The sequence below is a fragment of the Chiloscyllium plagiosum genome, chromosome 3 (assembly GCF_004010195.1).
Source record: "Chiloscyllium plagiosum isolate BGI_BamShark_2017 chromosome 3, ASM401019v2, whole genome shotgun sequence".
NCBI classification, from domain to species: Eukaryota; Metazoa; Chordata; class Chondrichthyes; order Orectolobiformes; family Hemiscylliidae; genus Chiloscyllium; species Chiloscyllium plagiosum.
Genome location: NC_057712.1, coordinates 79302312 through 79325036, shown reverse-complemented (window position 1 = coordinate 79325036; position 22725 = coordinate 79302312). Strand labels below are relative to the sequence as shown.

General features: G+C 40.4%; 1 protein-coding gene across 6 annotated transcripts in view; it reads left to right on the top strand.

The window, feature by feature from the left end:
- LOC122546175 (amine sulfotransferase-like) overlaps nucleotides 1-18718 on the top strand; it is a 120593-nt gene extending 101875 nt beyond the window's left edge. For 5 of the 6 annotated variants that reach the window (XM_043685007.1, XM_043684993.1, XM_043684981.1 and 2 more), the window contains 3 exons: nucleotides 6344-6438; nucleotides 8750-8921; nucleotides 16646-18718. In XM_043685007.1, coding sequence (XP_043540942.1) covers nucleotides 6344-6438; nucleotides 8750-8921; nucleotides 16646-16761 — 383 coding nt within the window. In that variant the 3' untranslated portion in view covers nucleotides 16762-18718. Of the gene's footprint in view, nucleotides 1-6343; nucleotides 6439-8749; nucleotides 8922-14059; nucleotides 14604-16645 lie in introns of those variants that run through there. The other variant, XM_043684988.1, reaches the window with a different exon arrangement.
- The last annotated feature ends 4007 nt before the right edge of the window (nucleotides 18719-22725 follow it).

Sequence of the window (22725 nt, the reverse complement as noted above, 5' to 3'; positions counted from 1 at the left end):
CCTCCAACCCTGGCAACATCCTTGTAAATCTTTTCCCAACATCCTTCCAATACGAAGGAGACCAAAATTGCATGCAATATTCCAACAGACCACAGGATTCTCTCCAACAACTTCCCACCACTGACGTCACACTCACCAGTCTATAGTTCCCTGGCTTGTCCTTACCACCTTTCTTAAATAATGGTACCAAGTTTGCCAACCTCCAGTGTCTGGCACCTCACCTGTGACTACTGATAATACAAATATCTCAGCAAGAGCCCCAGCAATCACTTCCTAGTTTCCCACAGTTCTATGGTAAACCTGATCAGGTCTTGGGGACTTATCCACCTTTATGCATTTCAAGACATCCAGCACCTCCTCCTCTACAATATGGACATTTTTCAAGATATCATCATCTATTTCTCTACATTTTATATCTTCCATATCCTTCTCCACAGTAAACACTGATGCAAAATACTCATTTAGTATCTCCCCCAGCTCCTGCGGCTCCTCACAAAGGCCTCCTTGCTGATCTTTGAGGGGCCCTATTTGCTGAAAAATGTGTGGCTTTGATCTCCAGCATCTGCAGTCCTCAATTTCTCCTGGGCCTATTTGCTTCCTAGTTACTTAATGTATTTGTAAAAATCCTTTGGATTCTCCTTAACCCTATTTGCCAAAGCTATCTCATGTCCCCTTTTTGCCCTCCTGATTTACCTCTTAAGTATACTCCTACTGTCTTTATACTCTTCTAAGGATTCACTCGACCTCTGTTGTTTACACCTGACATAGACCTCCTTCTTTTTCTTAACCAAACCCTCAATTTTTTCTAGTCATCCAGCATTCCCTACACCTACCAGCCTTTCCTTTCACCCTAACAGGAATATATTTTCTCTCGTCTCTCGTTATTTCGTTTCTGAAGGCTTCCCATTTTCCAGCCATCCCTTTACCTGCAAACATCTGGCCCCAATCGGCTTTTGAAATTCTTGCCTAATACCATCAAAATTAGCCTTTCTCCAATTTAGAACTTCAACTGTTAGATCTGGTTTATCCTTTTTCAGTACTATTTTAAAACTAACAGAATTATGGTCGCTGGCCCCAAAGTGCTCCCCCATTGACACCTCAGTCACCTGCCCTGCCTTATTTCTCAAGAGTAAGCCAGGTTTTGCACCTTCTCTAGTAGGTACATCCACATACTAACTTAAAAAAGTCTCTTGTACCCTCTTAACAAAGTCCTCTCCATCTAAACTTTTAACACTATGGCAGTCCCAGAATATGTTTGGAAAGTTAAAATCCCCTACTATAACCACCCTATTATTCTTAGAGATAAGTGAGATCTCCTTACACGTTTGCTTCTCAATTTCCCTCTGATTATTAGGGGGTCTATAATACAATCCCAATATGGGGATCATCCTTTTCTTATTTCTCAGTTCCACCCAAGTTACTTCCCTGGATGTATTTCCGGGAATATCCTCCCTCAGTACAGCTGTAATGCTATCTCTTATCAAAAACGCCACGCCTCCTCCTCTCTTGCCTCCCTTGCTATCCTTCCTATAGCATTTTAATCCTGGAACATTAAGCTGCCAGTCTTGCCTGTCGCTGAGCCACGTTTCTATAATTGCTATGATATCCCAGTCCCATGTTCCTAACCATGCCCTGAGTCCATCTGCCTTCCCTGTTAGGCCTCTTGCATTGAAATAAATGCAGTTTAATTTAACAGTCTTACCTTGTTCTCTGCTTTGTCCCTACTTGCCCTGACTGTTTGACTTGCCTTTGTTCTCAACTGTACCCGTCTCAGATATATCTCTTTCCTCACTATCTCCCTGGGTCCCCCCCACCCAAAAAAAATTAGTTTAAATCCTCCTGAGCAGCTCTAGAAAATCTCCCTGCCAATAAATTAGTCCCCTTCCAATTCAGGGGCAATCCATCTTTCTGGTCCAAGGCACTTCTACCCTAGAAGAGATTCCAATGATCCAAAAATGTGAATCCTTCTCCCATACACTAACTCTTCAGCCACGCATTCATCTGGGCTATCCTCCTATTCCTACCCTCTCTAGCTTATAGCACCAGGTGTAATCCAGATATTACTACCCTTGAGGACCTCCTTTTTAAACTCCTGTCTAACTTTCTATATTCTCCCTTCAGAATCTCATGCTTTTCCCTTCCTGTGTCGTTGATACCAATGTGTACAATGACCTCCTGCCTTTTCCCTTTGAGAACATTCTGCATCCTCTCTGTGACCTTGATCCTGGCACCAGGGAGGGAGCACACCATTCTGATTTTTCGCTGCTGGCCGCAGATTCGTCTGTCTGTGCCCCTGACTAGAGAGTCCCCTCACACAATTGATCGCTTGGAACCCGATATACCCCTCATTACATTAGAGCCAGTTTTGAGACCAGAAATTTGGCTGTTCCTGCTACATTGCCCTGAAAGTCCATCACCCCCTACATTTTCCAAATCAGCATACTTGTTTAACATGGGGATAGCCACAGAACACTCCCGTACTACCTACCTACCTCTCCTACCTTTCTTGGTGTTAACCCATCTACCTGACTGTATCTGTGGCTTTTCTCCCTTCCTGTAACTGCCATCTATCACATCCCCTAGTTCCTCATTGCCTCTAACTGTTGCTCTAACCAATCCATTTGATCTGACAGGATTCACAACCAATTACATTTATTGCCGATATAAACCTCAGTAGCCCTTAAACTCTCCTGAAACTCCCACATCTGACAAGAAGAGCATATCACTCTACTAAAGGCCTTTTTGCTCCTTCCAATCTATAGACCAAGAAAATAGCAACGTCTTATTGCTCTACAAAACACTGCTCTGGACTAACTTCATACTTATGGTTTATGTTTTTAAAATTTAATGAAGAGACAGATCCCAATCAAGAAAGAACCCACTCTACTAACTATTGTCGATTTACAGCAAGGTTTTACTTAAAACTATTTACTTATCTGTTTCTGTGCTATCATCTCTCCCAAATAGGTTCCTCCAAGATCAGTTGTGAATTTCACTGTTTAAGTTTTCCTAGACACACTCCGATGTCCAGCGATACATGAATTCAAGCAACAATGGCAGTAACTGTGCAGATTCACTGCTGTGTCAGTTAGCAGTGTGGGTATCTCTCTCTCTCTCCCTTACAGACCATGTGCTTGCCGCCTTTGTCTGTCTTTCTCCCTTTTGAAAGTGCCGTTGTTTTGACTTTTTTTTTCAAAGTTCCAAAACAATGGCAACAGCATATAAAACAGTAATTGCTGCTCCTGGAATTTGAGGGAATCACCTCCAACACCTAAAATACCTCAAAAAAGGAGCAACCTGTTACAGACAGAAATTTTTCCCATCCCCTGTGTTCAATCAACCACATTCCACATTGATGAACCACCTGATGAAGGAGCACGCTCCAAAAGCTAGTGCATCCAATTATACCTGTTGGACTATATCCTGGTGTTGTGTGATTTTTAACTTTTTTGAAGCTGCCTTCTGGATACACGACATGTGGTGTATGTAGACTCACTGTGCTGTGAGGAAATGTGTTCCAGGATTTTGAGGTGATTCACTTTGGGAAGAATAATAGGAAGGCAGAATACTGGGTCAAGGGAAGTATTGTTGGTAGTGTGGATGTGCAGAGGGATCTTGGAGTCCATGTACATAGATCCCTGAAAGTTGCCACCCAGGTTGATAATGCTGTTAAGAAGGCATACAGTGTGTTAGGTTTTATTGGTAGAAGGATTAAGTTCCTGAGCCGTAGTGTCATGCTGTACCTGTATAAAACGCTAGTGTGGCTGTACTTGGAGTATTGTGTACAGTTCTGGTTACCATATTTCGGGAAGGATGTGGAAGCATTGGAAAAGGTGCAAAGGAGATTTAGCAGGATGTTGCCTGATCTGGAGGGAAGCTCATATGAGGAAAGGCTGAGCGACTTGGGTCTGTTCTCATTGGAAAGAAGAAGACTAAGAGGGGATTTGATAGAGACATACAAGATGATCAGAGGATTATATAGGGTAGACAGTGAAAGTCTTTTTCCTAGGATGATGATGTCAGCGTGTACGAGGAGGCATAACTACAAATTGAGGGGTGATAGATTTAAGACAGATGTCAGAGGCAGCCTCTTTACTCCAAGAGTGATAAGGGCGTGGAATGCCCTACCTGCTAATGTAGATAACTCAGCCACATTAGGGAGATTTAATCAACCCTTAGATAAGCACATGGATGATGATGGGATAGTGTAGGGGGATGGCCTTGGGTTAGTTCACAGGTCGGCACAACATCAAAGGCCAAAGGGCCTGTTCTGCACTGTATTGTTCTATGTTCTATGTTCTATGATCCAGTGGTAGTGAAGAATCAATAATATAGTTCCAATTCAGGATGGTATATGGCTGGAAGAGGAACTTGGTGTTCCCATGTGTCTGCTGTCTTCTTCTAAATGGTAGAGATTCGGGGTCTGGAAGGTGTTGTCTGGAAAGCTTGGTGGGTTACGCAGTGCTTCTTATAGTTAGTAGACCCTGTCACCACAGTGCATCAGTGCTGGAGGGAGTGAATATTGAAGGTCTTCAGTGGAGTGCCAGTCAAGCAAGCTGCTTTGTCCAGCATGGTGACTATTGTTGGGCTATCTTTGAACTAGAGAGTATTCTAACACTGTTCTGACCTGTGCTTTATATATAGTGGACAGACATTGGAAGGCAGGATTTAAGTTACTTGGCACATAATTCCCAATTGCTGACCTGCCTTTATAGCCATGATATCTATATGACCTGCATACTTAGGTTTCTGGTCAGTTGTAATCCGGAGGATGTTGTTAGTGGTGGCGGTGATGCCATTGAATGTCAAGGAAATGGTCATTATCTGGAAATTAAGTGGGATGTGTATGTTATATGCCACTCATCAGTCCAAGCCTGAATGGTGTCCAGGTCTTGCTGCTGTCACAAACTGCTTTAGATGAATCACTGATGTTGCTGAACACTGGGCAATCTCTGTGAACGTTTCTATCCTGCTTTATGAAAGAAGCAAAGTCATTGAAGCAGCTGAAAATAATTGGGCAGAGGACACCACCCATAGGAACACCTGCAAGCATATCCTCGAGCTGAGATGATTGACTTCCTCCAACAACTTTTTTTTATGCTAAGTATCACTCCAACTGTGGAGATTTTCCTGCATCCCCAGTCCCTCAGTGATTTCCCAGTGACTCCAGTTTTGCTCAGGATTCTAGATGCCACACACTGTCAAATGCTGCCTTGATGTCAAGTGTAGTCACCCTCACTTCCCCTCATAAGTTCAGCTCTTTTTCTTGTCCATTTCTGGAATGAGGTCAGGAGCTAATTAGACCTGACAGGACCAAAACTTCAATGCCAACGACTAGGTTATTACTGTGTGGGTGCTGCTTATTGACACTGTTATCAACTACCTCCATCACTTTGCTGGTCATTAACAGCACACTGATGGAGCAGTAAGTGGCCACATTGACTTTGTATTTGTCCTGCTTTTTTGCACAAGACATACCTGGACAATTTTCCACGTTGCTGGATAGATGCCAAAATTGTCGCTGTACTAAACCAGCTTGGCTCGGGATATAGTTAGTTCTGCAGCACATGTCATTGGGATTATGACTGGAATGTTGTCAGGGCACATGGCCTTTGCCAAGTCCAGTGCCATTAACTGTTTCTTGATATGATGAATTACTGAAACTGGCTGAAGGATGCATGTGTGATGCTGAGAATGTCAGGAGGAGGCCAAGATGGATTGTTTGCACAACACTATCACTTTAACAAAGTTTGTTCCCTGACTTTAACAGTAAAGTGCCTGGAAATGTTTTAATTCATGAAAGGTACAATATGAAAGTTTTTACTGGTGTAATGAAATTTATAGTGATGTGTGGTTCTGGAATATAGGAGTTTTGAAATGATTTGAACAGTTATGTTGCAGTTAGATTTGTAAAGTTCATTTTCTCATGAATTAGCTCGATGATGCTTTAATTGAAAATTGCAGGCTGAGAAGGTCAATTATTTTCAGGCGTTAACTCCAGAAAAGAAAGACCCTGAATTAAAGCATTGTAAATTTCTTTTTCAAATTTTTTTCATTAATTCACAGCTATGCCAATGGTGTGGTCTTCAAACGTTCTGGCCATTTATAGTCAACATAGTCATACTCAGGTGCTACCATCCATGTATTTATTTTAAGAAGCATACTGTATTTGCCTGACTTTTTTATGAAACATACTAATGATTTGTATTCTGCTTTATCTGATTATGTTAACTTATGCAAAATAGTATAGATTGTGACAAATATATTTGAATTTGTTTAACTGTTCATAATTATTAAAGCAACTGAACTGAAATATAGCCTTAATTTTTTTTTCTCTTAACAGTGGAATTCAGCTGCTGGTTTGACCATATCAGAGAGTGGTATGCTCACAAGGATGCATTCAACTTTTTGTTCATGACTTATGAAGAGTTGAAGAAAGTAATGATATTTTGAAAATATACATTTTCCTATATTCATATGATCAGGTGTTGGCCATGTACTATTTCTGTACTTTCATGCAATTCTCCAACCTTTTCAAGATATCAGCACTTCTCTAATTCTGGTCTGTTAAGCTTCCTGATTTTAGTTGCTCCGCATTAACGGCCATGCCTTAAGATGCATGGGTTCAAATTTTAGAATTATTTTGCTGAACTTCTCCAGCTCTCTTTCCTCCTTCAAGATGCTCCTTGAAAGCACCTTCTTTATGCAAATTTCTTTATGCCAACTACTCTAAAATCAGATGTAGTTCAAGTTTTGCTTTGTGATGCTCTTGTGAAACAATCGTGGACATTTCACACTATTAATGGTACTTTACAGAAATGTTTGTGGTAATAGTAGTAATCTGGCTGTAACTGTATGACACTGTCTCCTAGTGCTGGACTCCCTAACCAGCAGAATTGGTTACCCTGTGTCAACTTCCCCTCAATGTTTGAAAACTTTACAGCCACCCCTTGCTTTTTGAAATTCAGGGGAGTGTTGCACTTGATTATGCAATCTTTCCCAAATAATTTAATGATTGGAGTCCAGTGACCATTCCAGTAAATGCTTAATGAACTCCCTCCATGCTCAGTGTAAAAATTAGCAAAATATAATTCCCAAAACTGAAACAGGTAAGTCCAAACTAGAGCTCTGTACAGCTGCAGCATGATATTCACCTGTTTGTTTTTCCTAGCCTGCTCTATATAAAAACCAACATTTTATTTATCATTTTGATTTTTTTAATATACTGTGCCTGATATTTTAATGGTCATGTACATGGATTTTGGGATTCCTCAGACCTCCACAGTTTCAAAGTTTATCACTATTTGGAAAGCACTTTGATTTTAGCTTTTTCAGACATATATTAATGGATAAGGAATATGCTCAAGTGGCCTATTTGTTTTCATAAAATTTGCCTGTGTTGAATTTTATAGCCGCATTTTGAATTGAAGTGAAGCATTACTTACATATGGTTATTAAATTAGATAATCAAATGGCTAATATAGTTGTATTTTGAGATGTTCATAAACATGCTGAATGGGAGATATTGTCTCAGTGGACTTCCAGAAGGCATTTGATTTGTCACATTTAACAGGTTAGTAATGGTGAAAATACATGAAATTATAAGTAATTTTGTGATCTACATTATTGATTGGTTGAGAGGTAGAGATTAAAGGAATGCTCTGGTAGGATAAGGCAAGTTGTGTTTGTGAGTAATTTGTATTGTTAGCTATTGAGCATCTATAATAATAGTTTAGTTGAATGAAATTGAATGGAACTCCCATTTACTATATGTATTCTTGCTCAGTCCAAATCTGGATATCTAACTCAATTCCTTCCTGTACTTTCACTATTGATAACCAGTTGTTCTATCTATATTTAACCTATATCTGAACTGTATGACATAGCAAGACATTTTCCACATTGAACATTTTAGACAAGTATAAACTTCACTCTATTAACATAATAATTTGAGTCATGTTTCCACAATCAAGGCACAAATCCTGAAGGAGGGTTATTATCAAATTGCTTGATCACGGTTCAGCTTCTTAAAAAAAAACCTTGCAATTATACAACCACTTTCATGACTTTGTGGTGTCCCACAGTGGTTTACTGTCAAATAAATAACTTTGAATTTTAGTCAAAGCTGTATCAAAAGAACAATATTCGAAAAGAATTGCTGTGGCTTCAGTAGAGGTAGTTTCATGAATTCTGACTGAGGTTTGCTAGCCATAAGCAAGGGCTCGCAACTAATCAATGAAAACAAGATTGAGAGACATCAGATGTGCAATCAACTTGGTATTGTGGGACAATACCAGGAGTGCAGGCTTGAAAAGGTTATTTTACTCAAATTGGTTTTAAAATCCTAACCACTTTATGTACTTCCGTCTCAGGAGTAGCCAGTATTCAGAAACCAATCCTGGCCAAAACTCTTTCACCACAAGAAAAAAGATTGTAATGCATTTACAATGTCAATGTACATGAGAACAAGAGTACATTTCTCAACATGTTATCGGCTTTTACCTTTGAGCGTTGAATCTGGGATGAATCAGTAGCTTTCCATTGCACTTTGGCATGTTTAATTCTTAAAATTCTGCAGCAAAATATCTAGAAATTAGCACATATATCAATAGTTTCAGTTTTACAGGGTATCTCGTGAGTAATTTCACAGTGAGTGAAAGTATTTTAGTTTTCAAGTATCAAAGAGGCTGTTGCCATTTTTAAAGTTTCGAGGTTAGCTAACTGTGTTTACTGTATTGACCCCTGACAGGATCTTAGAGCATCAATACAAAAAATTTGCAACTTTGTTGGAAGACAGCTGGATGATGAAAAACTGGACAGCGTGTTAGAACACTGCAGGTTTGATATTATGAAAAAGAATCCAATGGCCAACTATGAAGGAATTCCCAAAAGATCCGAAGAAGGAACATTCCTTCGGAAAGGTACCTAGCATGATTTCATGGAATTCTAGAATGGGACAGTACATAAGAGGCCCTTCAGCCCATCAAATCTGCACCATCAAAAAAAACCTCTAAGTCTACGCTAGTCCCACATTCCAGCACTTGGCCCATTACCTTGAATGTTATGACATTTTAACTGCTCATACATGTACTTTTTAAGAGTTGTGAAGTTTCTAGCCTCAATTACCTTTCCAGGCAGTGCATTGCAGAATACCATAACTCCTCGGAGGTGAAAAATCTCTCCTCAATCTCTTCCAAATGTGCTGCGTTTCACCTTAAAATTATGTAATCTTGTTATTGACCCTTCAACTAAGGGAAACAGATAGTTCCTATTCACACTGTCCATGCCCCTCATAATGTCATACACCTTAATCAGGACCACCTCAGCCTTCTGTGCTCTGAAGGAAACAATCTGAGCTTATCCAACCTCTCTTCATAGCTAAACTGCTCCATTCCTGGCAATATCCCAGTGAATCTCTGCCTCTCTCCGGTGCAGTCACATCCTTCCTATCGAGTAGTGACCACACCTGCACACACTGCTCCAGTAGCGCCCTCACGAAAGTTTTTTGTACAGCTTAAACTTGACCTTAAACTGATAAAAGCAAGTGTCTCTTATGCCGCTTAACTACCTTATTAACCTGTCCTGCTGCCTTCAGGATCTGTAGACAAGTACCCCTTGTGGGCGGCACAGTGGTTAGCACTGCTGCCTCTCGGCGCCGGAGACCCGGGTTCAATTCCTGCCTCAGGCGACTGACTGTGTGGAGTTTGCACGTTCTCCCCGAGTTTCCTCCGGGAGCTCCGGTTTCCTCCCACAGTCCAAAGATGTGCAAGTCAGGTGAATTGGTCATGCTAAATTGCCCATAGTATTAGGTAAGCGGTAAATGTAGGGGTATGGGTGGGTTGCGCTTCGGCGGGTCGGTGTGGACTTGTTGAGCCGAAGGGCCTGTTTCCACACTGTAATGTAATGTAATCTAAAGATCCCTTGGTTCCTCTAGGCTTACTAGCGTCCTGCCATTCTTTGGGTATTCCTTTGCCTTGTTACTACTTCCAAAGTGTATCATCTCACACTTACTTGGGTTAAATTCCATCTGCACTACTGACCAATCCAACTATATCCTTCTGTTATCTAAGACCTTCTTCCTCACTGTCAACCTTCATGTCATCTGCAAACTTACTAATCACAACTACTACTTGCATTTTGTTTCCTATCGTTCACATATACCATGATCAGTAACGGAACCTATGGTATACCAATGACCACTGGCCTCCAATCACGTAAACAGCCTTCTACCACATGTGTATCCTACTGCTTCCCTAAGTCACCTTGGACCCCATGTGCTTTACCTTAGGTATTAGTCTCCCAAAGGCTTTGTCAAAGGCTTTCTGAAATCCATTTGGATTCTGTTGTGGAGGATGACTTACTGGGATAAGCCATGGTGGACAGGTCTCTGGCACAGAATTTGTCCCTGATGTCAGAAGGGAAGGGGGGAGGTGAGTAGAGCATTAGCCATTTGGGGACTCCATAATTAGGGGGACATATAGGAAATTCTGTGGGAATGAGAGAGACCCACGGATGGTGTGTGGCCTCCCAGGTGCCAAGGTCCGTAATGTCTTGGATTGTGTTTTTGGGATCCTTAAGGGGGAGGTGTTGGGGGGGGGGGGGGGGGGGGGGGGTGGCAGTGCCAAGTTGTGGTCCACATAGGCACCAACAGCATATGTAGGAAAAGGGATTGTATGTAAGGCAGAAATTCAGGGAGCTAGGATGGAAGCTTAGAGCTAGAACAAATTGTAATCTCTGGTTTGTTACCCATGCCACATGATAGCGAGGCGAGGAATAGGGAGAGAGAGAGCAGTTGAACACATGCCTCCAGGGATGGTGCAGGAGGGAGGGATTCAGATACCTGGATAATTAGGCCTCATTGTGGGGTAGATGGGACCTCTACAAATGGGATGGCCTACACCTGAACCAGAGGGGTATCAATATCCTGGGGGGGGTGTTTGCTTTTGTTCTCCGGGAGGGTTTAAACTAATTCATCAGGAGGATGGGAACTTGAATTGTAGCTTCAGTGTACAGGAGGTTGAGAGTAGTAAGGTCATAAATAAAGTTTCAAGGGCGCAAGAGTGTACCGGCAGGCAGGAAGGTGTGTCTACTTCAACACCAGGAGCATCCAGAAAAAGGTGGGTGAACTTGCAGCATGGGTTGGGACCTGGAACTTCGATGTTATGGCCATTTCAGAGACATGGATAGAGCCGGGACAAGTACAGTTTTTGCAGGTTCCAGGTTTTAAATGTTTCAGTAAGAACAGGGACAATGGTAAAAGAGGGGGAGGTGTGACATTGTTAGTCAAGAATGGTATTATGGTGACAGCAAGGACGTTTGATGAGGACTCATCTACTGCAGTAGTATGGGCTGAGGTTAGAAACAGGTAAGGAACTGTTGGGAGCTTTCTATAGGCCTTTAAAAAGTTCCAGAGATGTAGGGGAAAGGATTGCAAAGATGATTCTGGAAAGGATCGAAAGTAACAGGGTAATTGTTATGGGGGCCTTTAACTTTCCAAATATTGACTGGAAACACGATAGTTCGAGTACTTTGGATGGGTCAGTTTTTGTCCAGTGTGTGCAGGAGGGTTTCCTGACACAGTATGCAGATAGGCCTATAAGAGATGAGGTCACATTGGATTTGGTACTGGGTAATGAACCAGGCCAGGCATTAGATTTGGAGGTAGGTGAGCACTTTGGTGATAGTGACCACAATCCGGTTATACTTACTTTAGCAATGGAAAGGGATAGGTACATACTGCAGGGCAAGAGTTATAGCTGGGGGAAAGACAATTATGATGCATTTAGGCAAGATTTATGATGCATAGGATGAGGAAGGAAACTGGAAGGGATGGGCACAATTGAAATGTGGAGCTTGTTCAAGGAACAGCTACTGTGTGCCCTTGATAAGTATGTACCTGTCAGGCAAGGAGGAAGTGAGGGAGCGAGGGAGCCATGGTTTACCAAAGAAGTTGAATATCTTGTCAAGGGGAAGGAGACTTATGTGAAGATGAGACATGAAGGCTCAGTTAGGGCATTTGAGAGTTACAAGTTAGCCAGGAAGAACCCAGAGAGAGAGGTACGAAGAGCTAGGATGGGACATGAGAAGTCTTTGGCAGGTAGGATCAAGGAAAACCCTAAACTTTCTATAGGTGTGTCAGGAATAAAAGAACGACTCAAGTAAGATCAGGGCCAAGATTAGAGTGGTGCTGGAAATGCCCAGCAGATTAGGCAGTATCTGAGTAACAGGAAAATCGATGTTTCGGGCAGGAGCCCTTCATCAGAAATGGGTGGATATATGAATAGGAAGGGTTTAGAGGGATATGGGCCAAGTGTTGGCAAATGAGACTAGATTAGGTTAGGATATCTGGTCAGCATGGACGAATTGGACCGAAGGATCTATTTCCGTGCGGTACATCTACGACTGTCTGACTCTTGCCAATCACATCACATCAATGTGCTTTCATTCTCAATTCTTACCCCAAAGGGATTCCTTTTATCTTACCTGTTGTGTCCCCATACCTTTATTGAATCTCCTCCCAACTTTCTTTTCTCGAAGGAGAATAATCACAGTTTTGATAATCTATCCATGTACCCTACCTGAAGTCTGTCTCCAGGACTATTTACTCTGTACTCTACTAATGCCTTCGCATCTTTCCTGAAGTATAATGCTATGAACTGGGCACAGTAATCTGATTGAGATTGAATGTGTATTTTATAAAAGTTTACCATAACCTTTTTTTGCTGTTGTATTCTAAATTTGTGTTCCTGGTGCTGCACTTTCTACTTTTGGAACACAACAAGGATTTAGCCTCTGAGGTCAGTGTACTCACTGGGGGAAAAAATAAAAAATGATCAGAAAATCATATGGGAGCATGGTGCCCTTAGCAGCTAAGTTTCTGATGAGCATTCCTGTTGTACAGATTTTTGTGATTAGAGTTTGAATTTGTAATAGCCACCCAATGGAGTTGTTTCAGGCAGAGCTTTAGCGTTGCATCCATCTGTGCGTAAATAACTATTGTCATCAAAGGACCAAAGGCACCTGTCTGTGTCTCACTCTTGTGCTCTTTCTCTCTCACTCTCTCCCTCTCTGTTTTAGGGAGACAGCTTGAGGGGCACTGTTCTGTGTCAACCATGAGTGATCAGAAATTTCTCACCTCTTACTGCTTCCGTGGATTAGATTAGATTAGATTACATTACATTACATTATGGAAACAGGCCCTTCGGCCCAACAAGTCCACACCGACCCGCCGAAGCGCAACCCACCCATACCCCTACATTTACCCCTATACCTAACACAATTTAGCATGGCCAGTTCACCTGACCTGCAAATCTTTGGACTGTGGGAGGAAACCGGAGCACCCGGAGGAAACCCACGCAGACACGGGGAGAACGTGCAAACTCCACACAGTCAGTCGCCTGAGGCGGGAATTGAACCCGGGTCTCTAGCGCTGTGAGGCAGCAGTGCTAACCACTGTGCCACCGTGCCGCCCACAAATCTTCTGGAAAAATATGGCCCTGTTGATACTGGGAGTTTGCAAGTTTTCTTGTAAAGGTTTTATAATCCCTCATAAAAATTAATAACCTTAAAAGAAATGAATCCTCAAGCTATCCCAAGTGTGGTCTCAAAGTCATATAAACAGTGCCTCTTGTACACAAGTTCCTTTTCTTTTCCCACTCAATGGATCTCACCGTTTTCACGACCAGTTGCAATCTATTCAAGTTCTCCGAATGCAGTTACCACTAAAGGCCCTTATGATGCAGTGGTAGAGCCCCTACTTCTGAGCCAGGAGAACTGGGTTCACATCTCACCTGCTCCAGAGGTGTGTGGTATTATGCCTGAATAGGTTAGTTAGGAAAATATCTCCAGTTACTACCAGTAAGGCACAATTCTACAAATCCTCATGCTGTTAGTATAACTTTCCAGAGATTCTTTAATGAGAATATGATAACACCCCAGTTCATGGTTTGACCACCTCTGAAACACACTAGAGTGTCCCTGAGCTACTCCCATAACTTACAGATTTAAGTCACTTTGTTCCTTTCTAACCTCTTTCTTTTCTATTTTCCTTCCTTTTTAGAGATACCTTCATGCTCCTCGTGAACAACCAGAGTACTTTGCAGCACAAAAGGCTGAAACCCAGTATTTCATATCCATTTCAGTTTGCGTTTTTTTGTACACCTAGCTATTATTTCCATAACAGTCTCAGACAAAGTCTATTTTTGCACACCTTCTCATCAAGAATGTCCTCTTTGTATAAACGTAACTTAGTTTTCTTTTCAATTCTGGTGATGGTCTCAAAAAAGCAGGCTTTTTACGAGCTGCTGAGTTCGTCATAGATGGAAGATATTTCTACCTGTTACAAGACAGTTCATGCCAATGGAACAATACAAAAGGGACACAGTAAGGGGTGGGGACTCCCTGTGCCAAGAAATCCTGTTGCTTGGCTGCATTGGAACTTGGCATACCAGTGAATGCTGCATATGAAGTGAATTGAAGTCTTCAGGTTTCCACATGTGCCAGTGATGGGTTTAGATTCCATACAGTGTTGAAACAGGCCCTTCGGCCCAACAAGTCCACACCGACCCTCCAAAGAGCAACCCACCCAGAACCATTCCCCTACATTTACCCCTGACTAGTGTACCTAACACTATGGGCAATTTAGCATGGCCAATTCACCTGACCTGCACATCTGATCTGATTATGGAAGTGAAATATCCATGAAGAAATGAATTTCTGTTTTTGTCATCTGCATCCAGTCTCAGGGTCTGAGAAGCATTGCATGTGTCAAAGATCGTGGAGCCTGGGTGACTCTTCCACATTAATGAGTCCTTTCAGTTTTGCCTACAGGCACCATAGTGCTGCCTTCCCATGCCAGCTAGGTCTGTCTCATTGATCCTGCAAACTCTGGCTGAGGACAGCATTGGTGAGCACCAACACACACTTTTCTACAAGTTATATTGTACCAGGATTGTCTCTTGTGACATTTCTTTTGCCATTAGAAACTCAAACTACTTTTTGAAAAAGAAATAAAAATGTCAAAGGAAATTAAGCGAAGTCTATTCAGTTCCCTTTGATTTATCAATGTAGAAAGGCCCTCAGAATATCCCAGAGTTTTTGCTGTCAATTGGAAGTTCGTTCAGTGTGTTGGTCATTTTTTGTGTGAAGAAAACATCTTGATTTTGTGTCAAAATTGTGTTTCTATTTTGAATCAATGTTCCTTTGTACAATTCACACAATACCAAATATTTTACTGGAATTACAGACATAAGGAATATGAATTAGGAATATGAATATGAATCTTAACCACTTGAGCTGGTGCTGCTATTCAATAAGATCATGGCTGATCTTAAGTTACTTAAAGATTGCTGTTTTCTTTATCACATACATGTTGTATTCATTAGCAAGATGGGAGTCAATTTAAAATTGTGTCTGCAGGTTGGGAAGCAGGAGGTAGTGGATCCATTCTGCTGTCCAATTCATTGTTTCAACAGCAGTGAATGGACAGGAAATCCAGCAGCATTTAAAAAGGGTGACCGACGTAACCTTAGCAACAACAGCTAAAATTGGTCCCCACTTCTTGGATATCTCCTTTCAAGGCTGAAAATCTTTATCTCCATCTACATAACTCAGATTGCTAACTCTACAAGTCATGCTCATAGCTTTGCATTGCTTTCAAAACTTGAATGTTTCCCTGAACATCAGGAACTACAATCGAATATAGTACTCAATGTGATGGGATCAGAATGGACCTTAAATGGTTATGACTTTTTTCTGATATATTCAACCATCTTGTGTATATTGTTCAAGAAAAGTTTCTGCTTTGCATTTGTGATTTGTATAACTTTGGTTAAAACCCCTTGTATCATTTCACCATGTCACATATGGTTTTCTACATTTGGTCTTTTTAAATTTTCCAACTTAAATCTGCAGACTTGCATATTTTTCTGACTCATTGTTATTTCTACGCTGTCTTTATTGATATTCTTATTTGTCTGCATTGAGTTAATGAATTCAGGTCAATTGGTAGAATTTATTAGCATCAGTCTTCCATACACTAAATCCTGGGGGAGACCTCATTTACCATTTCCACTCTTTATTATTTTCTTAACTTCAGTTAACTTATCTGCTGCCAAGATTTACCAGTGTCTCCACATTTCTTCCCCCAAAATATGCTTTGTTGATAACAGTTATAAAAATATATTAATTAATGATTCAAAATTGCAGTGGCTGACTCAAGCTTTGATACATCCCTCAACATGTGGTCCTGGCCCTCAGCATGTGTCAGTCTGCAATACTTAGTCATCAAATGCAAAGACTAGGATCACCACAGCTTTGACTTTAATAGTCTTTTCTTAAATACTTTTGAATGTCCTTGTCAATAATCTGAAAATAAGCATTAGACTTTTTACATATGTAAGGACTTAATGCCATCTTTCACCACCGTACCGTGATTGAAGTAATTGGTACGAGTACGGCAGGAACTAAGAACTGCAGCAGAAGAAGCAGCTACCAACCAACAGTAAGTTAAGAGTTCACAATTAATACTTGGAAAGCCAAGTTCTCCCAATTCCACATCCCAAAGCCTCCCATCTCCTCCTGCTCTACCTCTTTATTTGCTGATTGTATTGATCCTGTTTATGGAATTACATTCTCTTCTTTACAGGTAAAATTGGAGACTGGAAAAATCACTTCACTGTGGCTCAATCTGAAATGTTTGATAGAGTTTTCCAAGAAAAAATGAAGGATGTGCCTTTAAAGTTTATCTGGGACAATGAATAAATCAAATGCAACAATGAACAGTATGTGATATTCTGGAAACAAAGGAAAATGAGAACAAGAGAATATGTATGTCTAAACAGTGTATTTGTGGAGAATTATACTTAGAAGGGTAAATTTATACATTTTAAATACAGGCAAACATTCAATGTATGAAAGTTTAGATGCAAGCAAGCATTAAGCATTTGATTACTATTGATCAATCAAATCCTGTGGATTAGCAAAAATTGATAATCTGGATTTCTTGTGTTTTCTGGTTGTAGAATATGGTTCTAAATTCTGCATTGGAAATAATGAGACACATACTCAAGATTTTCAATCATTGTGCAAAACATAGAACAGTGACATATTATTTGCTTTAAAAATTTAGAATATTGTCATGTATTTCTCAAAGTTCAGACCTGGGAAAATTTATGGATTTCTGGAGCATGCATGTACTTGATTTCTTTTGTAGTCTAACAAGTTTGGATGTGCTAGTTTCTGAAGTTCTTTTCAAGTAGTTAGTTGTTTTATTTTTCCATGAAAAAGATGTATAAATGTAGATATTCAGCTGTAAAATTTAAAAATTGATCACTATGAAATGCTAAATACATTTACATAGAATTACATTTACAGCACAGGAACAGGCCTTTCAGTCCAATCTGGAAAATGCTGGTGTTTGTGTTCCATTCACGCCACCTCACAGCTATCACCATGCATTCCAAAAAAATAATGGCACACTGTTAGAAATTGATTTCTCCTACTTCTCTCACAAAGCATGAACACGGCCTCAGGGAATGCTTTAAGGGGCCAGAAACAATTTCCGCTGCTGCTGCAGAGCTTCCTTATTCCTGAATGGCCCCAGGGGCTCGGCATTGCTCCCTTCGACGGAACTGTCCACTGCTGTCCTCAAAGATTCCAACTACTCCACAGTCCTCTATGGCCCTGTTGTTTCAAGTAAAACAATCAGTTAAAAATTCTGCCCCTGGTATCTGCTTTAGCTTTACAGCTACCAAACGATAAAGTGCTTAATTGATTAAGTTTCTGGTAAATTGGAACGTCATACACATTGATTAGAGGAAGACTCATTGGTGGTTATGAACGAGAGCTGATTAGGCATTATTTGTTGAAAATAAGCATTCCCTTTGTCCAGATATAGTGCAAATGCTATCTGACACTGGTCATCCCAGGCTGGATGAAGTCCTGGCTCAGCTATAGATTGGCAAAAGCTTTTTCAGTAACAGTAATTTGAATGCTACTGAATGCTATAGAATCACTATTACAAGAGTGGTACTGAAATGATGATGGCCCCATGGTGATGGATGAATTTGATGATTTTGGGGCTAAGAACACTGTTCCTGAGGATCTTCTGTTGCAATGCCCTGACTTGTGTCATCTCTGGAAAGCTCCTGAGTGGAGCAATCCTAGTTCCTTTGTCAGGTATGACTCTAGCGACTGGATGATTTTCCCCTCTAGTCCCCATGCATTTACATTTTGCCTGGGCACAGCTTTATTCATAATAAGATTGTTTAATTATATTGGGAATGGATTTATTTTGTTTGGAGTGGAGAGGAGTCAAACGAGCCAGGATATTGTCACAAATGTTGTGATTTGGTGTGATTTATGATATTCTGGCCTGTGTTTATTAAAAAATACAATAAAACTTGTTTTACTTTCTCATGTAAATAATTGTTTGCTATCTTTTAAGGGAAATGTTCTTTGAGGTTTTTTTTGTAACTGGCCTCTTTGAGAATTTTCCCACTGTTCTGAAAATTTAATGGAAATAGTAATTAATATGTAATGAATTGTTTGAATATGTACTTTTTTATATCATGTTTAAACTAAATAGACAACATTTTCTAATGTTAACATGAGGTCTTTATCTCCATATTAACTTCCATAATTTTTCAATAATTGATTATTTCAAATAGTGATTTGAATAGTATAAATTGATGCGAAGAAATAAATCTTATTAACCATATAATTTGTCGTTTTAAATTAATAACATTTTTAACACCGTGTGCATCCCCCTTTTATTTTGCTGTTTTCTTCTCCCTTATCAAATGATTCCATTCTGATGTCTCAATGTATTAGTCCCTGCCAACGTAGTAGCAGCTTTTCCCATAATGTTTCACTTCTAGGTTTGTATCAGCTGTAAAGTTGTAAATGAGTTTTAAAGAAGATCAGGACTTATGGAATTGAGAAGATTAGTAAACTGGCCTGGCAACATGAAAACAACTAGTGACAAATTTATTTTGGATAAATTGGATACTTGTGTGCACAAACCCTCACCATACTTTAATCTCTGGACCAAGCTACTGAGAAATTGACTTTGGCAATGAAAGAATAGACAATAGATTTATATAGTTCTCCTTAGAAACCCAAGATGCCATAAAGCTCTCTGATATCAATTGCCTGATGCTGGGATCGGAATGTACGATTTAAAAAATTGCTCTTTGTGTAAGGTAGTGTATGATCAAGTTAAATATCGTCCAGAACCTTAAGTGAAAACGGGTGGTGTGGATTGGGGCATTTCAACTGTTCCAGTAAAGATATGAATGTTAGCCAGTGGTTTTGAGGAAATAAAGGACAAAGACCCATTGAAGTATATTTAGGTCACCCTTATCTCATTGAATGATGGAATAGGCGTGTGAAACTAAATGGTCAGTTTGTATTCCTAGGAAGAAAGATGTGCAACTCTTGCTTACTTATTTATTTACTTACAGTGCAGTGACTGGTAAACTCACTAAAGGTTTGTGAACTCAGTTTGAAAGGGACACAGAGAAGTCTGGAGAAACTCGATATATCTGGCAGCATCGAGAAAGAAAGAGTCTAAAGGTTTGAGTCCAATTATGACCCGTTTTTCTGTTCTGTCTTCAAATTTGTTTCAGAATTCCATCATGTGCAGTATTTTGCTTTGCTATCAGTTTGAAATGGGACTGGCTTGCAGAGCTATCTCGAGCTGAATCCTCCAGATGCGCTATTCAATCATCACACAAATCTGGAGTATGTTGGGTTTTGATGATTCAGGTACCAGATTAATAAATCTGCCTTGAAATCTACTCCTTTCAAATAATATCATGGAATCTTCTCCACCCATGTGTTAAAAGCAGATGGAAATTCAATCCAAATCTTCTTCAGAAATCAGCAGTATAGCACGCCAACTACTACACTGAAGTTAAGGATACAAAGTGTGCCTTGTGCCTTTTGAAGTCCTGGTCCTCTGGCTTAGAATCAATACACAACCAAGCAGGTCTGCCTGATCTAAAAGTTCAACACTCTCCATCCACATTACAATTCCCTAAGTTCAGAGGATCTGACTGATGGTTGACAGTAGCCCAATGTATGCTCAGGTAGATTGCAAATGACTAGAAAAATAATTCCGTACTGCCATTGTAAATGGATTTCAGTTGCACTTTTAGGAACATTATGGCAATAGAACTAGACCAGCAAAAATAAAATCTACAAATTGTAACTGAGCAATGCAGTAGCTTGGTAGAGTCACAAGGAATGGGTCACTGTTGCTTAAAACCCCTATCTACTTTAACAAATATCCAATGACAGATCTAACAGCACAGTCACTTGTGTTGTCCCAGTAGGGTCTATCTTTAGCCCCGTTGTATTTATCGGCTATATGATTCCCATCGGTGACAGCTTTAGTTTTTATAGGTGCACTGCTAACATCCACACTGTCGATTGTTCCAGTTTTGCAAAATTATCAAATTATTTATGCAGAAGTGGATGAGAAGAAACTTTCTCCAATTACATATTGTGAGGATTAAAGCCTTTGGTTTTATGTCCCACTCCAAACTCTGTTCCCTAGTTGCTGGTTCCAATTTGAGACTTGTTTGCACACTTGGGCCTGGATGATCACTCCTGGATAAAGAATACAAAGTCAGGACATTCCCCAGCTCTGCAAATCTGACCCAGAAGAAAGTGCTTTGGAATTTCGGGGTTTTGCTCTGGGGTAGTTCTGGCTACTAAGTTTTCTCGGCATTGTAATGGTCGACCCCAGTTGAGGCAGCCAGGTGCAGAGGCAGGCTGACGACGATCTGCCTTGCTGCTCAGACACTGTGTTAAAGTTGCTAAAGAAAATCATAAGACTGACTCCAGGCTTATTATAACCATTCACTCATTGACACACTCGCCATCCATGTCATGTTATGCCCTCTACTGTCCTTTATGGCCCATCATCCCCTCAGTGCTGTCTTAAGCATCTGTGCTCAACCCCCATTGCTCCTCACACTCCATGGCAACCTATGCCTTCTATCCAAACAATGGCTCTTTATAGGACCTATGCCAACAGCACCAATGTATGCCCCCCACATAACACCTCTTACTCTTATATCTAACATGCCAACTCACCCAGTATCTATCATGAGCAGATCAGAGGACCTGTTTTGAAATGAGACAAAATGAAGTTCTTAAATGGTGACTCTGGGCTTCAGTTGGTATTTCTGATTTGCCAGCGATTTTCAACAAATGGGACTTCTGTCCCTTGGGTCCTTGATCTTGGGAAAGGTTTACTGCAGCATAGTAGTGCCTGATTGGCACTTCATGTCATAGGTCTTCATATAAAGAGTCAACACAAGGCCTTCGGGTGTTTCACCTGGCGGGTGAGACCGCATTTCATTTGCTTTAAATTCAGCCCTAGTCATTCATCTCAAGTTTTTATAAAGCAGTAAGCCAGCTGCAACATCTTTATCATTTCCTTATTGATCCTTCTAGATTCTGCTTAACTATTCTTAGCTGAGCCAACCGCTGCAAATAAAACAAGGAAAATGACTGCAGATGCTTAACGTTTGTTAATGGGGTGCTAGAACTGTCCCTTATATTCCTCCATCTGCAATTGCAGTGTGAAACTGAAAAATTGCTGGTTTTTTTGTTGGTTTTGTTGTTAGGCAGAACGTTCCAGGATATTGTCAGTAGAGATTGAAAGAGCATGGATGTATGTCAAATCAGTATTGTGTGTGACTTGTAAGAGGAACTCTGAGATATCAGAGCTGTTTATGCTGAGGAAAGTAAGATGGTTTTCTGTTTGCACCTTGTCTTGTCAGTTTATCATAGTTTGGAATTGTTCCCTAGATTTTGCTAAATCTGCATCCTCCAAAGAAGCATCCCTATTCTTGTTTCTCCTTTGCTATTTCCTGCCTCTGCCAAACAATTGTGTTGATCATTGTTAACATGTAAAATGTCCTTAGTCTGAACAGTGATGAAATGTCATAGTTCTTGGTTGATCACATGAAACCTTACTTCTCTAACAGTATCAGATGATACTGGGAAGAGGCACACTGACTGCAAATTATGGGATTTGATCTAACTACAGCAACTTCATAATTTGTGTAACCATAAGTAAGCACTCACACAATAAGGCCGAGAGGAAAAATTAATCAAGAAGCTCAAAGATAAAAGACCTGGAAGTAAATGGATATGGGAGCTAACCAAAAATTAGTACCATGTTACATTTCAAGACAGAAAAGACTGATGAAAATGTTCTGAACACTATGATACTGTAAATAGCAAGCCAATTTGGCACAATTAGTAACCACAATGTTAATCCTGCCTAGTCAACAAGAATGGATTTGAGGCAGGTGTCAATGTTAAATTTTCCAGAAATTCTGAGTTCAAATCTCACCTGCCAAAGTCCGAACAGCTTGATGCATTTAAAAAACAAGTCTTGTCTTCTGTCTGTTCAGTGTGCAGCATTGATATTCCTCTTCCATCAAATGTAAAGATCCTTACAATGTTTGCAGTACTTTGGGTAGTAAACAGTTCTTATTTTTGATGAATGATAAGCTCAACGCTATGGACATTAACCTGCCTGCAATGTTTTCTGCCCATTGTTTCTTATCATCACCACCCTTGCCACTGCCCATTAACGTTCAACTTCCAGGTCTGTTGAGCCAAAATTCTTCCTCACAATTGTCCTTACATCGTTATTTATAATCAGGGCTACCCCGATCTTTCCCTTTCACCTGTCCTGTAACC